General features: G+C 43.6%; 1 protein-coding gene across 5 annotated transcripts in view; it reads right to left on the bottom strand.

Annotated features, from left to right (window-relative positions):
• Positions 1-12,366: 12,366 nt before the first annotated feature.
• mta2 (metastasis associated 1 family, member 2) overlaps positions 12,367-18,760 on the bottom strand; it is a 68,144-nt gene continuing 61,750 nt past the window's right edge. For all 5 annotated transcript variants that reach the window (XM_041182054.1, XM_041182052.1, XM_041182053.1 and 2 more), the window contains one exon: positions 12,367-12,806. In XM_041182054.1, coding sequence (XP_041037988.1) covers positions 12,674-12,806 — 133 coding nt within the window. In that variant the 3' untranslated portion in view covers positions 12,367-12,673. The remainder of the gene's footprint in view (positions 12,807-18,760) is intronic.

The following is an 18,760-nucleotide window of genomic DNA, read 5'->3' on the forward strand; positions in this document are numbered from 1 at the left end:
GAGAAGGTTGAGGGGAGATTTTATAGAAAGGTTCAAAATCATAAGGGGCCTAGACAAAGTGGATAGGGAGAAACTGTTCCCATTGGTGGAAGGATGGAGAATTGCTCGTTGTCTCAGTATTATTGTTGGGTCCATGCAGGGAAAAGTCTACAATCCCTCAGATGCAGGACATCAGATCCAGAACTCGACTGAGCCCTTCTCTTGGAATGCATTGGAATAGCTTTTGATAGATATTTAATTAAAGTTAGATCTTTGTGATAGAGTAATTTTCTTTCTTTTCTTGTTATTATCCAATTATATATATGTTTTTAACAAATGAGCAATGTACCTGAAAGAGATTGGGTGTGAGAATAATAAAGTGAATTGCGAATTGAGAACCAGAGGGCACATATTTAATGTGATTGGAAAACAAAGCAATGATATCTTGAGGAAAAATGTTATTTTGCAGTTAGAAGCTTGAAAACATGGCCTGAGAGTGTGGTGAAGGCGGGTTCAACCTTGGCTTTCAAAAGGGTATAGGAAAATTATCTGCAGAAATGAAAATTGCAAAGAATTGTGACAAGGCAGGGTAGAAAGACTAGATGAGATGCTTATGCTGAGTGGACAGGACATGCTGGGCTGAATGGCCTCCTTCACCAAATCAATGTGCTCCAGTGATGTAACTGGCGAGCGTGTGATGCTTACACAGAAGTGAAGCTATACTGAGGTTGTGAGTTGAAGCCACGCGGACAAACATAACCACTTCAGCTTTAAATTTTGATGAGGCCATTCAGCCCCTTGTGCTGATTACAACACTGAGACAAGACTGAGATAACATTCAGGCTTTGGCTAATAATTGGCAAGTAACATTCCGGGGACGAGGGGTTTGTCTTGTGAAGAAAGGCTGAACAGGTTGGGGCCATACCCATTGAAGTTTAGAAGAATGACAGGTGATCTTATTGAAACATATAAGATCCTGAGAGGATTTGATAGGGTGGATACTGGAAGATGTTTCCAATTGTGGGAGAGACTAGAACCAGGGGACACCATTTAAGAATTAGAGGTCCACCATTTAGGAAAGAGATGAGAAGAAATTTTATGTCTCAAAGGGTCATTAGTGTGTGGAATTCTCTTCCCCAGAAAGAAGTGGAGGCTGGGTCACTGAATTTCTTCAAGGCAGAGTTAGACAGATTTCTGGTAGACACGTGAGTCAAGGGTTATGTGTGTGTGTGTGTGTGTGTGTGTGCGTGTGTGTGTGGGGCTGAATAGCCTATTCCTGCTCCTAAGTCCTAACATTTGTGCCACACGAGTGCCAGGCAATGAGCATCTCCAACAGTGATTCTAATCATCTACATTTGACATTCAATGGCATCAGCATTGCTGAATCCCCCATTAACAACTTCCTGGGGGTTTCCAATGACAAGAAACTGAACTGGACCAGCCATATCTTTCCTGGGGCTACAAGAGCAGGAGGCTAGGAATCATGTGGTAAGTAACTCATCTCCTGACTCCCCAAAACCTGTCCAGCATCTACAAGGCACAAGTCAGGAGTGTGATGGAATACTCCCCACTTGCCTGGATGAGTGCAGCTCCAACAACACTCAAGAAGCTCAACACCATCCAAGACAAAGCAGCCTGCTTGAACAGCACCACATCGACCACCATAATTATTCACCCCCACCACCTCTGATGTATTCTGGCAGCAGTGTGTAACACCTATAAAATGCACAACAGCATTTCACCAAGGCTCCTTTGACAGTACTTTCCAAATCCACGACCTCTACCTAGAAGGACAAGGGCAGCAGATGCATGGGAACACCATCTCCTACAAGTTCCCCTCCAAGTCACTTACCATCCTGACTTGGAACTATATTGCCATTCCTTCATTGTCACTGGGTCAAAATCCCAGAGCTCCCTCAATCCTTAACAGTGGGAGCACCTTCACACTCATGGTTCAAGAAGGCGGCTCATCACCAGTTTCTCAAGGGCAATTAGGGATTGGGAACAAATGCTGCCTTTGTCAGTGATGTCTACATCCCATGAACAAGTAGAAATAAACAGCAGGAGCCCATACAACCCCTTGTGCTGTCACACTGTAACTGGAAGAGACCAGTCAACTCCAATGACCTGTCATAAAGGAACAAGCAGCTGACAAAACCCAGTGGTGCAATCAGTTAGCACACAGTACTTATACAACAGTGCAGGTGGTGGGCTGTGCTGAGGTTGTGAGTTCAAGCCACACCTAAAGCATGCCTTTTACTGGAGCCACAACTGGATAATGGGGAAGAGACTCGTGCATTAAATGCAGCAGATAGGCAGACTTCGAGGAAAATTCGCAGTTAGTCGATTGCAGAACGTAGAATGAGTTCAGGCTACAAGTGCCCCCTATCCTGCTTTCTTAAAGCAGCAGACCTGCCCTGACATCAGAGAGGATTATATCAAACACTGTCACCAAATGCCAGGTTTCTTCAATAAACAAAAGAATTATTAGTTTATCAGAAAACCAGACTTGTCAGGTAGAAGGCAAAGCTTATTAACATACAGTATGAAAAGTGAAATATAATAATGACTCTTTCTAAGCCCTAAAACACACATTCGCACAAACACACACAAATAATAAAATGAAATAGAGTATTCCTGCCAACAGGTTAGCAGTCAATCCTTCAAGGGAAAAGGATAGATGGTGGAGTCTCTGCAATGGCGTCCGGTTACACGGTTGGTTTATCAGCACTGGCCTGGGAAACATTCGATGATTCTTGCACCACATTCCAAGCAGACTTTGAGGAAAATTCGCAGTTAGTCGATTGCAGAACGTAGAATGAGTTCAGAGCAGCTTCCACTCACTTTTTGCTTTAGACTGGGCCTGGAGATTCAGGAGCTGTTGCCTTCTTTACCTAAGCAGTTGATCCTTGTTTCCTCCAAATCAAAACAGCCGAGCAACTTTTAACACAGTTTTCAAGGCATGGATTTTCCCAAAGCCATAAAGCACCATGTGACCCTCTTGTGTCAGTCCACCAGGGTCAGGAGGTTTCGAGCTTCTTTGAAACTGCTTAATTACTTTTTCTTGTAAACTGCTGTCTTTTCCAGGAACAGCAGCGACCAGAGTCCTTGCATTAACTCTTTAAGGGACGGTGTCGTTTAAAAAACACAGATTCTTCCAGAATGATCTTAGCCCTTGATATTGAACCATTTTCCGTGATTAAAGCACTTAGGAACACTTCAGACTTAACATTTTGATGAGGCCATTCAGCCCCTTGTACCTGTTACAACACCGAAAAGAGACCGAGATAACCTTTCGGATTGGGCTGATAACTGGCAAGTAACATTCCTGGGATGAGGGTCTTACCTTATGAATAAAGGTTGGACCGATACTCATTGGAGTTTAGAAGAATGACAGGTGATCTTATTGAAACATATAAGATCCTGAGGGGATTTGATAGGGTGGATACTGGAAGATGTTTCCAATTGTGGGAGAGACTAGAACCAGGGGACACCATTTAAGAGTTAGAGGTCCACCATTTAGGAAAGAGATGAGAAGAAATTTTATGTCTCAAAGGGTCATTAGTGTGTGGAATTCTCTTCCCCAGAAAGAAGTGGAGGCTGGGTCACTGAATTTCTTCAAGGCAGAGTTAGACAGATTTCTGATAGACACGGGAGTCAAGGGTTATGGGGGGAGTTGCTGTCAGGAAAGTGGAGTTCACACCACAACCAGATCAGCCATGATCTTATTGAATGGCAGAGCAGGCTGGAAGGGCTGAATAGCCTATTCCTGCTCCTAAGTCCTAACATTTGTGCCACACAAGTGCCAGGCAATGAGCATCTCCAACAGAGATTCTAATCATCTACATTTGACATTCAATGGCATCAGCATTGCTGAATCCCCCATTAACAACTTCCTGGGGGTTTCCAATGACAAGAAACTGAACTGGACCAGCCATATCTTTCCTGGGGCTACAAGAGCAGGAGGCTAGGAATCATGTGGTAAGTAACTCATCTCCTGACTCCCCAAAACCTGTCCAGCATCTACAAGGCACAAGTCAGGAGTGTGATGGAATACTCCCCACTTGCCTGGATGAGTGCAGCTCCAACAACACTCCAGAAGCTCGAGACCATCCAAGACAAAGCAGCCTGCTTGAACAGCACCACATCGACCACCATAATTATTCACCCCCACCACCTCTGATGCATTTTGGCAGCAGTGTGAAACGCTGCCAAGGTTCCTTTGACAGCACCTTCCAAATCCATGACCACTACCATCTAGATGGACAAGGGCAGCAGATAGATGGAATCACCACCACCTGGAAGTTCCCCTCTAAGTCACACACCATCCTGACTTGGAAATATACCACTGTTCCTTCATTGTCGCTGGGTCAAAATCCCAGAACTCCTGAATCCCTAAGTGGGAGCACATCCACACAGCCTCTCCCTAAAATCCTGGATCCTGCACCTCAGAAAGTTTATCACTCCAGACCAGACACAGAGGAGGTGATGGTGTAGGGTATTGTCGCCAGATGAATAATCCAGAGGTCCGGTATAATTCTCTGGGGACCTGGGTTTGAATCCCATCATAAGAATTTGAATTCAGTTTTTAAAAAAAAATGCACACTGGAATCATCCCTCAGCTTGTTAAAGGGGGTAAACAAGACTGCAATTCTATCCAAGTTCCCGTGGTGATATTCCACATTGAATTATTCTTAGAAAAGTCCTAACCACATGAAAAAAAAATACAACCATTTCAGGTTTTCAATTTTCACAGGAACAGGATGAGACCATTCAGCTCCTTGTACCAGTTAGACCACTGAGGCAACAAAATCTAGACAACATTCAGGCTTAGGCTGAGACCTGGCAAGTAACATTGCTGCCACAGAAGTGCCAGGCAATGACCATATCCAATGAGAGAGCACATAATCATCTCCCCAAAACATTCAAAGGCACCACCAGAACAGAATCCCCACTATCAACATCCTGGGGGTTGCCATTGACCAGAAGCTTAAGTCCATCAGTGATATAAGTGCTGTGGCTACCAGAGCAAGTGAGGGGCTGGGAATTCTGTGGCAAGTAACTCAACTCCAGACTGTCCACAAGCCAGAAGTGTGATAGAATACACTCCACTTTATCTGGATGAGTGCACCTTCAACAATACTCAGGAAGGTTGACCTCATCCAGGAGAAAGCAGCCTGACCATCCACCACCTTCAACATTCACTCCCTCCACCACCGACGTAAAGTAGGTGTACCATCTGCAAGATGCACTGCAGGAACTCACCAAGGCTCCTTCAACAGGACCTTCCAAACACCTGCCATCTAGAAGGACAAGGGCAGCAGATACATGGAAACACCACCACTTGCAAGTTCCCCTTGTAGCCACACACCACCCTGACCTGGAAATGTATCACCATTCATTCACTGTTGCTGGGTCAAAATCCTGGAACTCCCTCCCTAACAGCACTGAGGGTGTACCTACACCACATGGACTGCAGCGGTTCAAGAAGGCAGCTCACCACCACCTTCTCAACGGCAATTAGGGGTGGGCAGTAAATACTTGACTTGCCTACATCCCATGAGTAAACAGAAAGAAAACAGGAGGCCATACAACCCCTTGGGCTGCTACACTGCACCAGGAAGCAGCCATCTAGCCTCTTTAGTCTGTTATAAAAGGACAAGACTTCACAACTTAAATGCTCCAGTTTTTAAAAAATTCATTCACAGGATGTGGGCTTCACTGGCAGTGCCAGCATTTTTTGCCCTTCCCTAGTAGCACCCAGTGGTGCAATTGGTTAGTGCATGGCACTTTATTTATTTATTCATGGGGTGTGTGCATCACTAGCTAGGCTTGCATTTATTACCCATCCCTAATTGCCCTTGAGAAGGTGGTGGTGAGCTGCCTTCTTGAACTAATGCAGTCCATGTGTTGGAGGAACAACCACAGTGCTGCTAGCAAGGCAGCGCCAGGATTTTGACCCAGCAGTTATTTTTAACTGTGGTTAGATATTAAGAGACATTTCATTAACTGTGAACCCAAAGCCCCTGGCAACACAAAACAGATAGAAATCTTAGATTTCATAAACCGTGGTGATGCTCAATTGCAGCACGGGGCTGAAGGGAGAAAGAACAGGAGTGACGGCTGTATGGGAGCTGGGCTATAGGAAAGAGCTGACAGAGGTACAATGGGTCAAATGCTCTCGTTCTGTGCTATCAACCTCAATGATTGAGCGTCCACATCTGATGACTTACTGTAAACCATTATTTATGTAAAAGCTGGTTCTATTTAAGAAAATTCTAGATTGCAAGTGATTCCCCACTTGAATAAACTCTCTCTAAACTGAATTCACTTCAGTGTGTAAATGTATTGATTATAAATACTGATTGTGCTTTACAGGACAGGAAGAAACCAGGTTTGATCTCCAGCCTCCACTGATGCTAAGTGGGGTAGTGCAGGAGAACTACACTGACCCTTGGGGGAAAAAGCAGCCAAGACTCTTGCTTCCAATCACTATCCTTGGATCCTTGCTGGGTTCTGTTGGTGGACACAGGTCAAGAGCATATTGGGCTGACTTGTGATACCCCCTCTGCACCCCACCTCACCCCTGTTGAGACTCACGTATGAATTGTGGCCAACTTTAGGTGAGGTAATCCCTATCCATCAAACACTGCAGCAGCAAAGTCTATATCTGAGAGAAAAAGACCATGAAAACCATTAGAGAGGTTTGCTTAAAGAATAAAAAATAAGGTATTTAAAGAAATGAAGCTCCACACATACATTTTTATGAGAGATATTTCACTTGGAATCTGGAAAGTTAATGTAATGAGATGAGAACAAATTTATTAAACACACAGAAACAAAATGGTTGACATGACAAAATGGTGGATCTCACTCTTCGTCATTAAGCTTCTCACTGGGGTTCCAGGCTGTCACTTCAGGCAAATAAATGATGGAATATGCAAATATAAGACAGACAGTGTAAGTTACATAAACATTAAATATTTAACCTTTACACAAGATTGTCCTTAGGCACCATACATGAAAATGTGTGTGAATGCAGGCAGTCTTGCACTTAATTAAGAGAAGCACACGCTATATTTAAAACTCAAACAGGCAATCAGTTGTCTGTGGTTCTGACCCTGGTGCGTTATCCCTGCTTGGCATCTCCGCAGCATTTCGCAAGGTCCTCCAACACCTCATCAGCTGTTCCAGTTCTGTTGTGTGCCTTCAATCCTCCCCTGTCCCAGTCATCACCAGTTATGGCTTCTCATATTGAGATCACCTCAACGATCCATCCTTGGATCCACTCCTCTCACTGGGTGGTGTTGACCCTGACTTGGTGAATGTCACTTTTGCCCGAGTCAAAAAACTATGGGTTCAAGCATCACTTCAGGGACTTGAGCACATAATCCAGGCTGAACAACAGTACTGAGGGAGCTCTGCACTGTCAGGGGTGTAAGGTGCTGCAGTGTTGGAAAGACAGTACTGAGGGGAAGTACTGAGGCAACACTGCACTGTTGTAGTTTTTCAGCTGAAGCATGACATCCTCCACTGGGTGGGGGTCACCTTCTATACAAACATGGTTAAACTTTAGCTCAACAGAAATTAAAGTTGGGTACTAACAGGCAGCTGATTTACAAAACCAGTTTCATGTCCAAGCAATTTTTTGAAAATTTATCCCAGTGTATTAAGGGTCAGTTTCTAACTGCAGTGATGCTTTCTCCTATGACATGAAGCTAAATTAGTTTGGAATGACTGACCAAATAACACAAACTGCAAGGAACTTTTTCTACAATGGGTTTTCCCACCTTTGTGAACGATTAAACGGAAAATAAAATAAAAACCTTTGACAGCACCTTCCAAACTCTCAATCTCTACCATCTAATGGACAAGGCAAGCATATGCATGGGAACAGCACCATCTGCAAGCTCCCCTCCAAGGGATTCACCATCCTGATTTGGAAATATATCGTTGTTCCTTCACTGTCACTGGGTCAAAATCCTGGAACTCTCTTCCTAACAGCAATGTGGGTGTACCTACACCACATGGACTGCAGCGGTTCAAGAAGGCAGCTCACCACCACCTTCCCAAGGGGCAATTAGAGATGGGCAATAAATGCTGGCCTAACCAGTGACGCCCATACCCAGTAAAGAATTTTTAAAATCTAGCACACTCCAGCCTGGGCTGGAGAGTTTTAGTTATGAGAGATTGGATAGACTGGGTTATTTTCCCTTGAGCAGAGGAGATTGAGGGGGGATACGATTGAGGTGCATAAAATTGAGGGGCATAGATAGGGTAGACAGGGGGGAACTTTTCCCCTTGGTGGAGAGGTCAATAACCAGGGGCATAGATTTAAGGTAAGGGGCAGGAGGTTTAGAGGGGATGTGAGGAAGAATTTTTTCACCCAGAGGGTGGTAGGAATCTGGAACTCACTGCCTGAAAGGGTGGTAGAGGCAGAAACCTTCATAACATTTAAGAAGTATTTGGATGTGCACTTGCGATGCCATGGCATACAAGGCTATGGGCCTAGTGCTGGAAAATGGGATTAGAATAATTAGGCACTTGTTTGACCGACACAGACTCGATGGGCCGAAGGGCCTTTTTCTGTGCTGTAGATCCCTATGACTCTAAGATATTCCAAAAACAAGCACTCTTACACGAGAGAATGCTATGTAAATTTCACAAAGATCAAATGGTTAATATCCTACCCAGTCCCCGTTTGCCCCTTGTCATACAAACATACGCATACTGTGCACCCCAACCACTCCCTCTGGTAGTGAGCTCCACGTTCTCCCCATTCTCTGAGTAAAGAGGTTTCTCCTGAATTCCTTAATGGATTTATTAGTGACTGTCTTAAATTTATGGAGCCTAACTGTGGTCTCCCCTACGAGTGGGCATCTAATCTATCAAATTATATACGAACGTACGAAATAGAAGCAGAAGTAGGCCATTTGCCCTTACCCTTTAATATCCCACCCAATGTTGGATGAACTCATCCAAAACTCTGCTGCCTGTATCTAACTTGCACCAAGTACCACTTACCCAACGTCACCCCATCGACTTACTCTGGTAATGCCTCAATTTTAAAATTCTCATGCTCATGTTCAAATCTCTCAATGGGACCTCCACCCAGTCCCACTCCCCTTTGAGATCCCTGCATGCCGCTAATACTGGCCTCTTGTGCATCTCTGACTTTCTGGAATTTCCTCCCTAATCCCCCCTCTCTCTCCCCTCCTGTAAGTTGCTCCTCAAAACTCCCTCGTTGACCAAGCTTTCAGTCACCTATCCTAATTTGGCTCAGTGCCAATTTAATTATCTGATGACACTTGTATTATGCACCTTGGACATCTTACTATATTTAATGCACTATATAAATGCAAGGTGATGTCATAATTGAGGAATAAATAAACATTAAGATCACCTTATTGCTTAGCCCATTAACCCACTAGTCCCTGTCTCACAGCAGGTCCAAAGTTTGGTTGTTTCCCTATGAATTCAGCCAGGGCAATGGTTTGTGTGTCACAGCTGACCCATGGATTAAAGTGGAGTGGGGGTGGTAGTTAAGGGAAGGAACCCCAGAAACCAGGGTCCCGACCCTGGACTATTTGCATGCACTTTGGGCAAAGTCAGGTTTGGGGCCCACCATCGCTGTCCACTTTCTTGTCTACATTCTCACTTCCTAAAATGACGGCTAGAGTGAGCTACACGTGGTACTTGTGCAGATACTCATGGAAGTAAATGGATCCTAGCCAAAGTCAGCATCTTCTGGAAAATGGCAAAGCGGTAAAAAGAAATTCTCTTGTTTGGCCGTGGGTTGCTTTGGTGATGCAAGTGGTCAGATTGGAATACAACCTGAAACATTCTAGTGACTTGGAAGATTTGCAGCCTTCTTAAAACCTACCTCTCCACCCAAGCTTCTGGTCACCTGCCCCAATGTCTCCTTCTTTAGCTTGATGCCAATTTTTGGCCTGATTTACACTCTTGGGATGTTTTACTAAATTAAAGAACTATATAATTGCATACTCCTGTAGTTTGAAGCTGTTCCCTCTCTGTCCCACTCTCAGTTGAGTTTATAGCAGCACTTTCGAAGCAACAACCCCACACCATTCACCATCTCCTATGCTTTAAGGCTACCCCACCTTGGTCGTCTCCAATTGACCTGTGCCCAGTCAAGCCAATACACAATCTTACAAACTGACAAATAGTTTCTGTTGAATTGTCACGGGAAACCCTAAAGGGGCTTTTGAAAAAAGGGTTGGGCAATTGTTGTAGCTGCCAAGTATATTTATGATCACTTACAGTGACTAAGTGTCAGGGCTTATTTGAAAAGTTGTAACAGCAGAAATTATAGTTTTTAAAATATTAAACTGCCCCTCCACTCTACAATGAGAACTAAGCCACAACACAGTGCAGGTTGAAGGCGGGGCCAGAAACAACTGACTTTTATGCTGGAACTTTCTAGAAATAAAAAAAGTTCATTTCACACCGAGCCCATGACAGTGTAAGTATAGAGTGTTACTAATCCTCTCTCCGCAGCACAAAGACAGACCCTGCTCCACCCCAGCACTTTCCAACTTTCCTCCCCTTCAGCCATCAAAGTCCTAAGCTCTGGAATTCCCTCTGTAAATTTCTCCTCTAAGATGCGACCTAAAACTTACCTCTTTGACCAAGCTTTTGATCACTTGTCCAAATATCTCATGATGTGACTCAGTGCCAAATTGTGTTTAATTTAAGCCCCTGTGAAGCACCATGGGATGTTCTACCATGTTAAAGATGCAGCATAAAAGTTGTTGATCTCCTCACACACCCTACTCCAGTCACATCACCAACAGACAGTCCCCAACACTGTGTGAAGCACATACGTTAGGTGGCAGGAAAGCCAATGTGCCATATCCTTAGCTTCCAAAGACAGAGAGAGGTGAACATTCAATTCACATTTAAGCACATTGTACAGAATTTTTAATAAACTTTTCAAGCTCCCCAAATCTCTTTTCTCCACCTCCCTCTCCCCCTCTCATGTCCATAATGAGCTGAACCATAGCCCAATGCTAAATAAGAAATCTTATGCCCCATTTGTTATTAAAATGATCTAATTGGGGTGTTAGAGATGATTAAAGGGGTTGATAGGTTTTATTGATCTACTCTGCATCTGGTTGGGGAGGGGTTGGGAGAAGGGTCCAGAACAAGGGGGTAGAACCTTAAAATTATAGCCAGGCTGTACAGCGGTTGATGTTAGGAAGAACTTCTTCACACAAAGGGGAGTGGAAATCTGGAACTCTTCTCTGAAAAAGCTATTGAGGCCGGCGGTCAATTGAAACTTCAAAACCAAGATTGATAGATTTTTGTTGGGTAAGCATATTAAGGGTTATGGAGCCTAAGCAAGTAAATGGAGTGAGGATAGCACAGCTGTGATCTAACTGAATGGAGGAAGAGGCTCAAGGGGCTGAATGGTCTCCTCCTACTCCTATGGCAGGCAAAAAAAGAGATAAAATGGTAGCTAGATTTGCAGAACTCCATCCTGTCCTAGGTTTTCATTCCTCCCGAAACCTGCTTGTGGAGACGAAAGTGGGGGTACACTTAAACCATATGGAAGGGGGAGCTGAATCAGATACTTGAATTCTGAGGGTCACCTTAATGCCATTGCAAAATTCACCCAAAAAGTGAGCTCAGTAGTGATAGGCTGATTGGTCGTCTTCTGTCCTATAAGATTCTATGAACTCTAACAATGAATGCCTCTGCATCACGAGACAACAGGTAGAGTGGAAAAAAACTTTAATTCAACTTTTTTTTTTACAAAAAAAAAATCTTGGTGTCCGGTTTTCTCTCTAAAAATTTCCAGACAGCACAGCCCAAAAAAAAATGCCCTGGAACTTTCAAACCCATAACCGAACAGGCAGAAGAAATTCTTCCTTGGGTAGTCTGGGCAAGCACGAGTTTAAAAAGCAGGAAGAAAATTAAAAAAAAAAGCACACAAAATGTTATCACCATGTATCAATAATCCTGATATCAAACTGGTCAATTCTACCTTTCAACTCAGTATTTTTTTTTAAAAAAAGGAGTCATTACAAGTCCTCCCTGAAACACAATCAATCCAGAAATTCATTATTCAGGGTTTACAATTATACCCTCGAGGGATAAACAGGTGGTGATTGGGTGGGGGGGGGGGGGGGGGGGGGGGCAGAGGAAAAGCAATAAAATTGAAAAAAAAAGCTCGGAATCAGGCAGTATGATTTATATAAAAGCAAAATACTGCGGATGCTGGAAATCTGAAACAAGAACAGAAAATGCTAGAAAATCTCAGTAGGTCTAGCAGCATCTGTGGAGAGAAAGACAGAGTTAATGTTTCGAGTCTGTATAACTACAGACTTAAAACGTTAACTCTGTCTTTATCTCCACAGATGCGGTTAGACCTGCTGAGTTTTTCTAGCATTTTCTGTTTTTGAGTATGATTTATATACATTGCTTTACATATCGTGTGTTTATCAGATATGCTCATGACTGGTGGAGCAGATGGTGAGTGCAGCCCCACAATCCAGTCAGAGAACGGGAGGGTGGGGGGTAAATTTGTGAGAATCTTTTCAGTTTATTTATGAATTCCCTGAAGATTTGAGAAGGGCGTGTGTGTTTACGTGTGCAGGTGTCTGTTTATATGTGCATTTGTGTGTGCGCGTGCACACGCGTGCGTGTATATGCGTAGCAGGAAGATCAGTTTTCAGTCCTCCAGGATGATGGGCTCCCCTAGGGCAGCTGAGCGAGTTGAACTTGTAAGTTTCACTTTAACTTGCACAGAAGGTCTCCGTGCAGCTCTCCTCATTTCCGATTGGCTCAAAGCTTTCCGAATCATCCTGCAAACGAGAGAAGGTTGAAACAAAAAGGGGTTAATTTCATTTAAAAAAATCCACTTTGATGCAGTGGGAATTATGTACCAAATGCTACGCTGTGAGAAATCTGCACCCAGAAATTCCTGAAAATGGCAAGTTCCCTAACTCGGGTAAGTCGTCTGGTGGAAAACGATGACAGAGAACAAAGGGACATAACTTATTCTTTTTAAAAGTCACACCATAACCAGGAGCTGGAGAGACAAATTCTCTATCTGGTAGGTTGGTCTCCATTCTTTGAATGATTTGCATTCTCCACACACAGCAATTCCATCCATTTATTTCTACAGCTAGAGGTTTTTTTTGGTAAGGTTACTGTTATGCAATTAGCTTGTCTCAGTTTTAGTTTCAGGACAGAACTAATTGGTGTAACTTGAGGCAGGAGTTCCAGGCAATAGGGTAATTGGAAACCAAGTGTACCACTGGCTACCTATAGCATCAGGACACCATCATCGGAATGCTGAGCAACTAGCTTCTCCAGGACTCAATGAAATAGATTGCTTTGTTGTGGCGGATGCAGATTGGAGGATGATATCAAGCATGAAAGCAAGACATTGCAATGAATGCGCAGGGGTAGGGGGGGCGGGGTTTGATGAGTTGGGAATTGAGGGGAGCTATAGGTGGGAGAAAATAAAGAGGTTTTAAAAAAACAAAGCTTCATCGATGGCTCAGGTTGTACAATCACTGTCACTGGGCCATACCGCAACATGGTGGGTCCAGGTTTCTGGGCCAAGCTAGGTTGTCTTTGCTGCTGCATTTAGTCACTAGCCGGGGTCTCAGTCACTTTTTTCCCCATTCATTTCACAGGATGCGGCATCATTGGCAAGGGCTGCACATATTGTCCATTCCCTAGTTGCCTTCTTCTGGAACTGCTGCTAGCTGGTTTTGATATGTCACAAGGCAGTTACAGGCCACTCATGCTGGCTGTGGGATCCGAGTCACAAATACTGGGTAGAGACAGCAGACTTCCTTTCGTGAATCAGTCAGATTTTAACCACAATCCAACGGTTTCACAGTCACTTTTAGTGTTGTCAGCTTTTTATTCCAAATTTTAAAAAAAATTCAAACTCCTGAACTGCCATAGCGAGACTTGAATTCATACTCTCTGGATTATTAGTCCAGGCCTCCAGGTTATTAGTGTAATAATGTAATCACTACACTACCGCAACCAGTGACCCCTGGTAAATCACATATGGAAAGGACACATATATTATTTGTATATCCAGATGGTGACTTCATTCTAAAAGCACTTGTCCATTGCACTAACCCAACCTAAAATAAAAAGCTTTTGAAGAAAATGAAAGACAAAACCTGTAATGACTGTCACTTTAAGATCAGTTCAACTGAGTAGGGATCACATGAGTTGTTCAGCTAATGTGTGGCTAGCACGGGGGAATAAATTCTAGGGAGGGGTTTCCTGGGAAAAAATAGCTGTATGAGGGGCTGGCTGTATACAAGCAGCCACAGAAGCTCTTGTGTAAATAAAGTTAGTTTTGTTTGACTAAGAAGCCTCCCAGAGCATCCTTCTACAGAACCCACATAGTTTTATTACCCCCATGATTCAACCCCTGGGTGTCTATTGCAGCAGTGTCCTGGAGATTAATGCCCGATTCCTGAAGAGTTCAGGACAATCCTGGAAGGTTTGCTATCCGATATCACTGTGAACAAGGACCTCACAGCCATGGTTAACATGCAAGAGGTTTCCAGCCTTGTTGGGAAGGAGGTATCTGATGCAGGACAGTTACTGGAAAATAAACAAATCACATCAGCTAGCCCACCTCAGCATGCTCTCAAGCCCCTCGAACCAGAGGGAGATATTTGCTGGCCAAAAGATCTGAAAAAGGGAGAGAAAAACTGTTTCTAAAGAAGAATTATATATTAGGACAGGAGAAGCTGGATTGAGCAAACTGCAAAAGGAAATGGAGAACTGCCAATGGGGTAAGGCTCCAGACAAAATGACTGCCAATCATTTTCATCCAGAAAAGAAACATCACCTGCTGCAGGGAAATAACAAGCTAATAACAGAGTGTAATGCACATTATTAACCAGCTGGAGGCAGGAATGACCAGGAACTCTATAAGACTTGGAGTGCTGACACCAAGAAGCCTACACTGTGTACCGTGATCTGAGAAAGTGCAACAATTTTGGGCAATGCAATTTCAAAATTGCTTTAATTCCCTGTCATCCATCAAATCCAAGCAGCTATAGCTTATGTTTGTAAACACTCCCATATATCCAGGGCATTCTTTCTTCAGAAAGGCAATTACCTATGGTATCCCTAACCCATCAGCTTGTACTTATTACAGGAACTGTATTTTTAAACTGAATTTGGGGATTTTTTTGGCTGGGTCAATTTCCTGTTGCCACAAGTTTAAATAATGGCTGATATATCTGGGACCAGCTGAATATAATGACAACAACAAATGTTTCAACTATTTGATTCTGGGATCAGAGAAGGAGTAATTAATCAATCTAATTAATTTTAGATAATACTAATGTCCTCTAGCGAAGGAAATCTGCTGTCCTTACCCGGTCTGGCCTACACGTGACTTCAGACCCACAGCAACGTGGTTGCAACTGCCCTCTGAAATGGTCTATCAAGCTACTCAGTTCAAGGGCAGTTAGCGATGGGCAACAAATGCTGGCCTTGCCAGTGATACCAATATCACATGAAAGAATAAGTAAAATTAAAAATCAGGGAGGTGAATTATTGAGGTTTCACTGGTGGGGGAAACTGGGAGCACGTACCGATGAAGAAATCACAAATTTAATGCCTAAACCAGCAAGTAATGGTTATCGTTACATCCAAACATGGAATGGTGCAAAGAGTTTTCGTAGTGTTCCCATGAGCAGGCAGCGTAACCTTTTAATGCATAGAATAGGAAAAGGTCATTTAGCCAATCAATGTTGTTCCTGCCAATCTAGAATTAGGGCTTACACAAAACCTAATGCAGAAATCCCTAAACACTGCAATTCAGAAGTGCTAAATTTATAGCACAGCAGTGTGTGTTTTTTTTTCCAGGGAGATAGACAGGTTGGGCAGGATGGATGATTTGCTGGCAATTGCAATTTAATGTGGATAGGTATGATGGAATGTAATTTGGAAAGAAAAATAGGATAGACAGAGTTGTAGATGAACAGAGACCGAGGGGATCCACAGGCATTTTCAGGGAATCGTGCATGTGGATGAGGCCATATTAAAAAAAGGCCAACAGAATTTTGGGTTTTATAAATGGGACAGAGTACAAGGATCAAGAAATAATGATAAACTTGTAAAACGTATAGATTAAGTGCCTGTTGGAGTACTCTGTACAGTTCTGGACCTCATATTATGGAAGAAACATTAAATTCTGATTATATTGCCAGGGTAATGCCAGCAAAGGAAAACAATAGCTATGAGGAGAAACTGGAGATACTGGGGTGCTTTCACTGGAGCCAAGAAATCTACAGCAGCTGTTCAAGGTTCCTTCAACAGCACCTTCCTAATCAGAGACCTCTACCACCTAGGAGGTCAAGGGCATCAGGTGCCTTGGAGCACCCCCATCTGCAAGATCCCCTCCAAGCCACACGCTATACTGACTTGGAATTATATCGCCGTTCATTCATCATTGATGGGTCAAATCCTGGGACAGTGCTATGGGTGTACCTACACCACATGGACTCCAGCAGTTCAAGGTGGCGGCTCACCACCTTTTTGAGCAGTTAAGGATAGACAATAAATGCTGGCCAGTGACACACACGTCCAATGAATGAATAAAAAGATTAGCAAAGTTAAAATGAAGAGGAATTTTGATGCAGTGAATATATGAATATCATGCTTTCTGTTTGGGGATTCACTTATGATGAAGTGGGTGGGGGTGGTGAGGAAGGGGTTAGGAGAAAGTTCTTTACGATGAGGGTTGTTGTAGCATGGGATGTGATCTACATGGAGTGATTATGTCAGAACCCATTTCAATCTGTTAAAGGAAGACTGGATAAAGATCTGTTGGGAAGGGTGGGCAGTAGAATTAATTTTGGATCACCCCTGCAAAGAGCCAGGACAGACTTTAAACTTCAGATATGAAGATGGATTGGAGAAGTTGGGACTACTTTCCATGGAGAAAAAAAGGCTTAGAGGGGATTTGATAGGGGTATATAAAATCACGCGGGGTCTGGACAGAATTGAAAGGGAAAAACTGTTCCTACAGTTTGAGAACCGGAGGGCACAGATTTAAAGGTAATTTGCAACAAAAGCAACAGTCATGTGAGAAAAAACTCTTTCAGGCAGCGAGTGGTTAAGGTCTGGAATGCATTGCCTGACAGTGTGGTGGAAGCAGATTCTATCGAGGCATTCAAGAGGCAATTAGACTGCTAATTGAAAAGGAAGAATGTGCAGGGTTATGGGGAGAAGGTGGGAGAATGGCACTAAGTAAACTGCTTATTTGAGGAGCGGGTGAAGACATTATGGGCCGAATGGCCTCCTTTCTGCACTGTAAAAATTCTGTGATTTTGTGATGGACTGAATGGCATCCTTCTGCACTTCTGTGTTTTGTTTACATTCCTCCATTCAAACCTCGCATCCTTAATAACAGAGAACCTGTTATCTAGCTTCCTTTTCAACAGGAGTTAATTTGACATGACATGTACCCAGTGGCTCAGTTGGCAAGTACTGCCCAATGTGGAATTCTACCACGGCAATCAGGAGAGGTTTGATACCAGGTCTGTGTTGCGTTGGCTGACCTCATTCATGTGGTTGGGATGCTACAATTGATCGCAGCTTTTCCAAGCTTTAGATTGAGTAACCTCTGCTGATAAGTCTGAGTAAATGGATGTTGAGTGAATACAGCTGAGCTGATGAGTAGTCACTCCTGGAGGAGTAAACATTTCTTCCAATTAAAACAATGGCAATATTAAAGCCATCGTCTCTAGATCCTGCCACAATCTCCATTCCCCAGTCACAGATTCATCCCTCTCCTTGGCCACTGTCTTAGGTTGAACTGGATCACAACCGTATCATTGTATTTGACCCTGTGCTGAGCTTCAGATCCTATAGCCTCTCCATCTGCCTGCTTCAATCTCTACAATTTCCTTGCATACACTTCTGCCTCAACTCATCTGCTGTTGAAATTCTCATCCATGCTTTCGTTAACCTCCAGACAGTCTCTCCTGGCTGGACTCACATCTTCACCCTCCATAAACTTGATCTCATATGAAACTCTGCTGCCTGTATCCTAACACGACCCATCCCGTTCACCCATAACTCCTGTGTTTGCTGCCATACGTTGGCTCCTTGTCCAGCAATGCCTTGATTTTAAAATTCTTATCCTCGTTCTCAAATTCCTCCGTGGCCTCCTCACCTCGTTCCCAACTCCATGACCCCCTCTAGCCCTACAACCCTCCAAAATCTCTGCGCTCCTCCAAACCTGGCCCCATGGTCACCCCCAATTTCCAATGCCCTACCATTGGCAACCGTGCCTTCCTAAGCTTTGGAATTCCCTCCCTAAACCTCTCCACCTCTCTCCTCCTTTAAGATGCTCCTTAAAACCTAGCTTTTTGATCAAACATTTAGTCACCGGTCCTAATCTCTCCTCCTTTGGCTCAGTTAATTTTTTTTCTGTCTTATTACACTATGAAGCACCTTATTATGTTAAAGGCACAGAATAAATGCAAGATGCTTTTTTTTTGGTTTCCTCTACAACAGAATTGTTGATAGCACTCACTCTTTAGCCTCACATGTGGAAGAACGGGCGACTGATGAGATAATGCAGGGTAGGTGAGGACTTGTGCCCACAGAACACTGCAGGAGTCAGCACAGACTGAGACCGATTGCATCAACAATCATCACAACTGCAGGACAACTGGGTTATAATCTGAATCCCAGATTTGCAGGCCACATACTTGCAGGTGCTACTGAGGAATCACCAGTGCAACACATGCTACTT

The sequence above is a fragment of the Carcharodon carcharias genome (genome assembly GCF_017639515.1).
Source record: "Carcharodon carcharias isolate sCarCar2 chromosome 37 unlocalized genomic scaffold, sCarCar2.pri SUPER_37_unloc_2, whole genome shotgun sequence".
NCBI lineage: Eukaryota > Metazoa > Chordata > Chondrichthyes > Lamniformes > Lamnidae > Carcharodon > Carcharodon carcharias.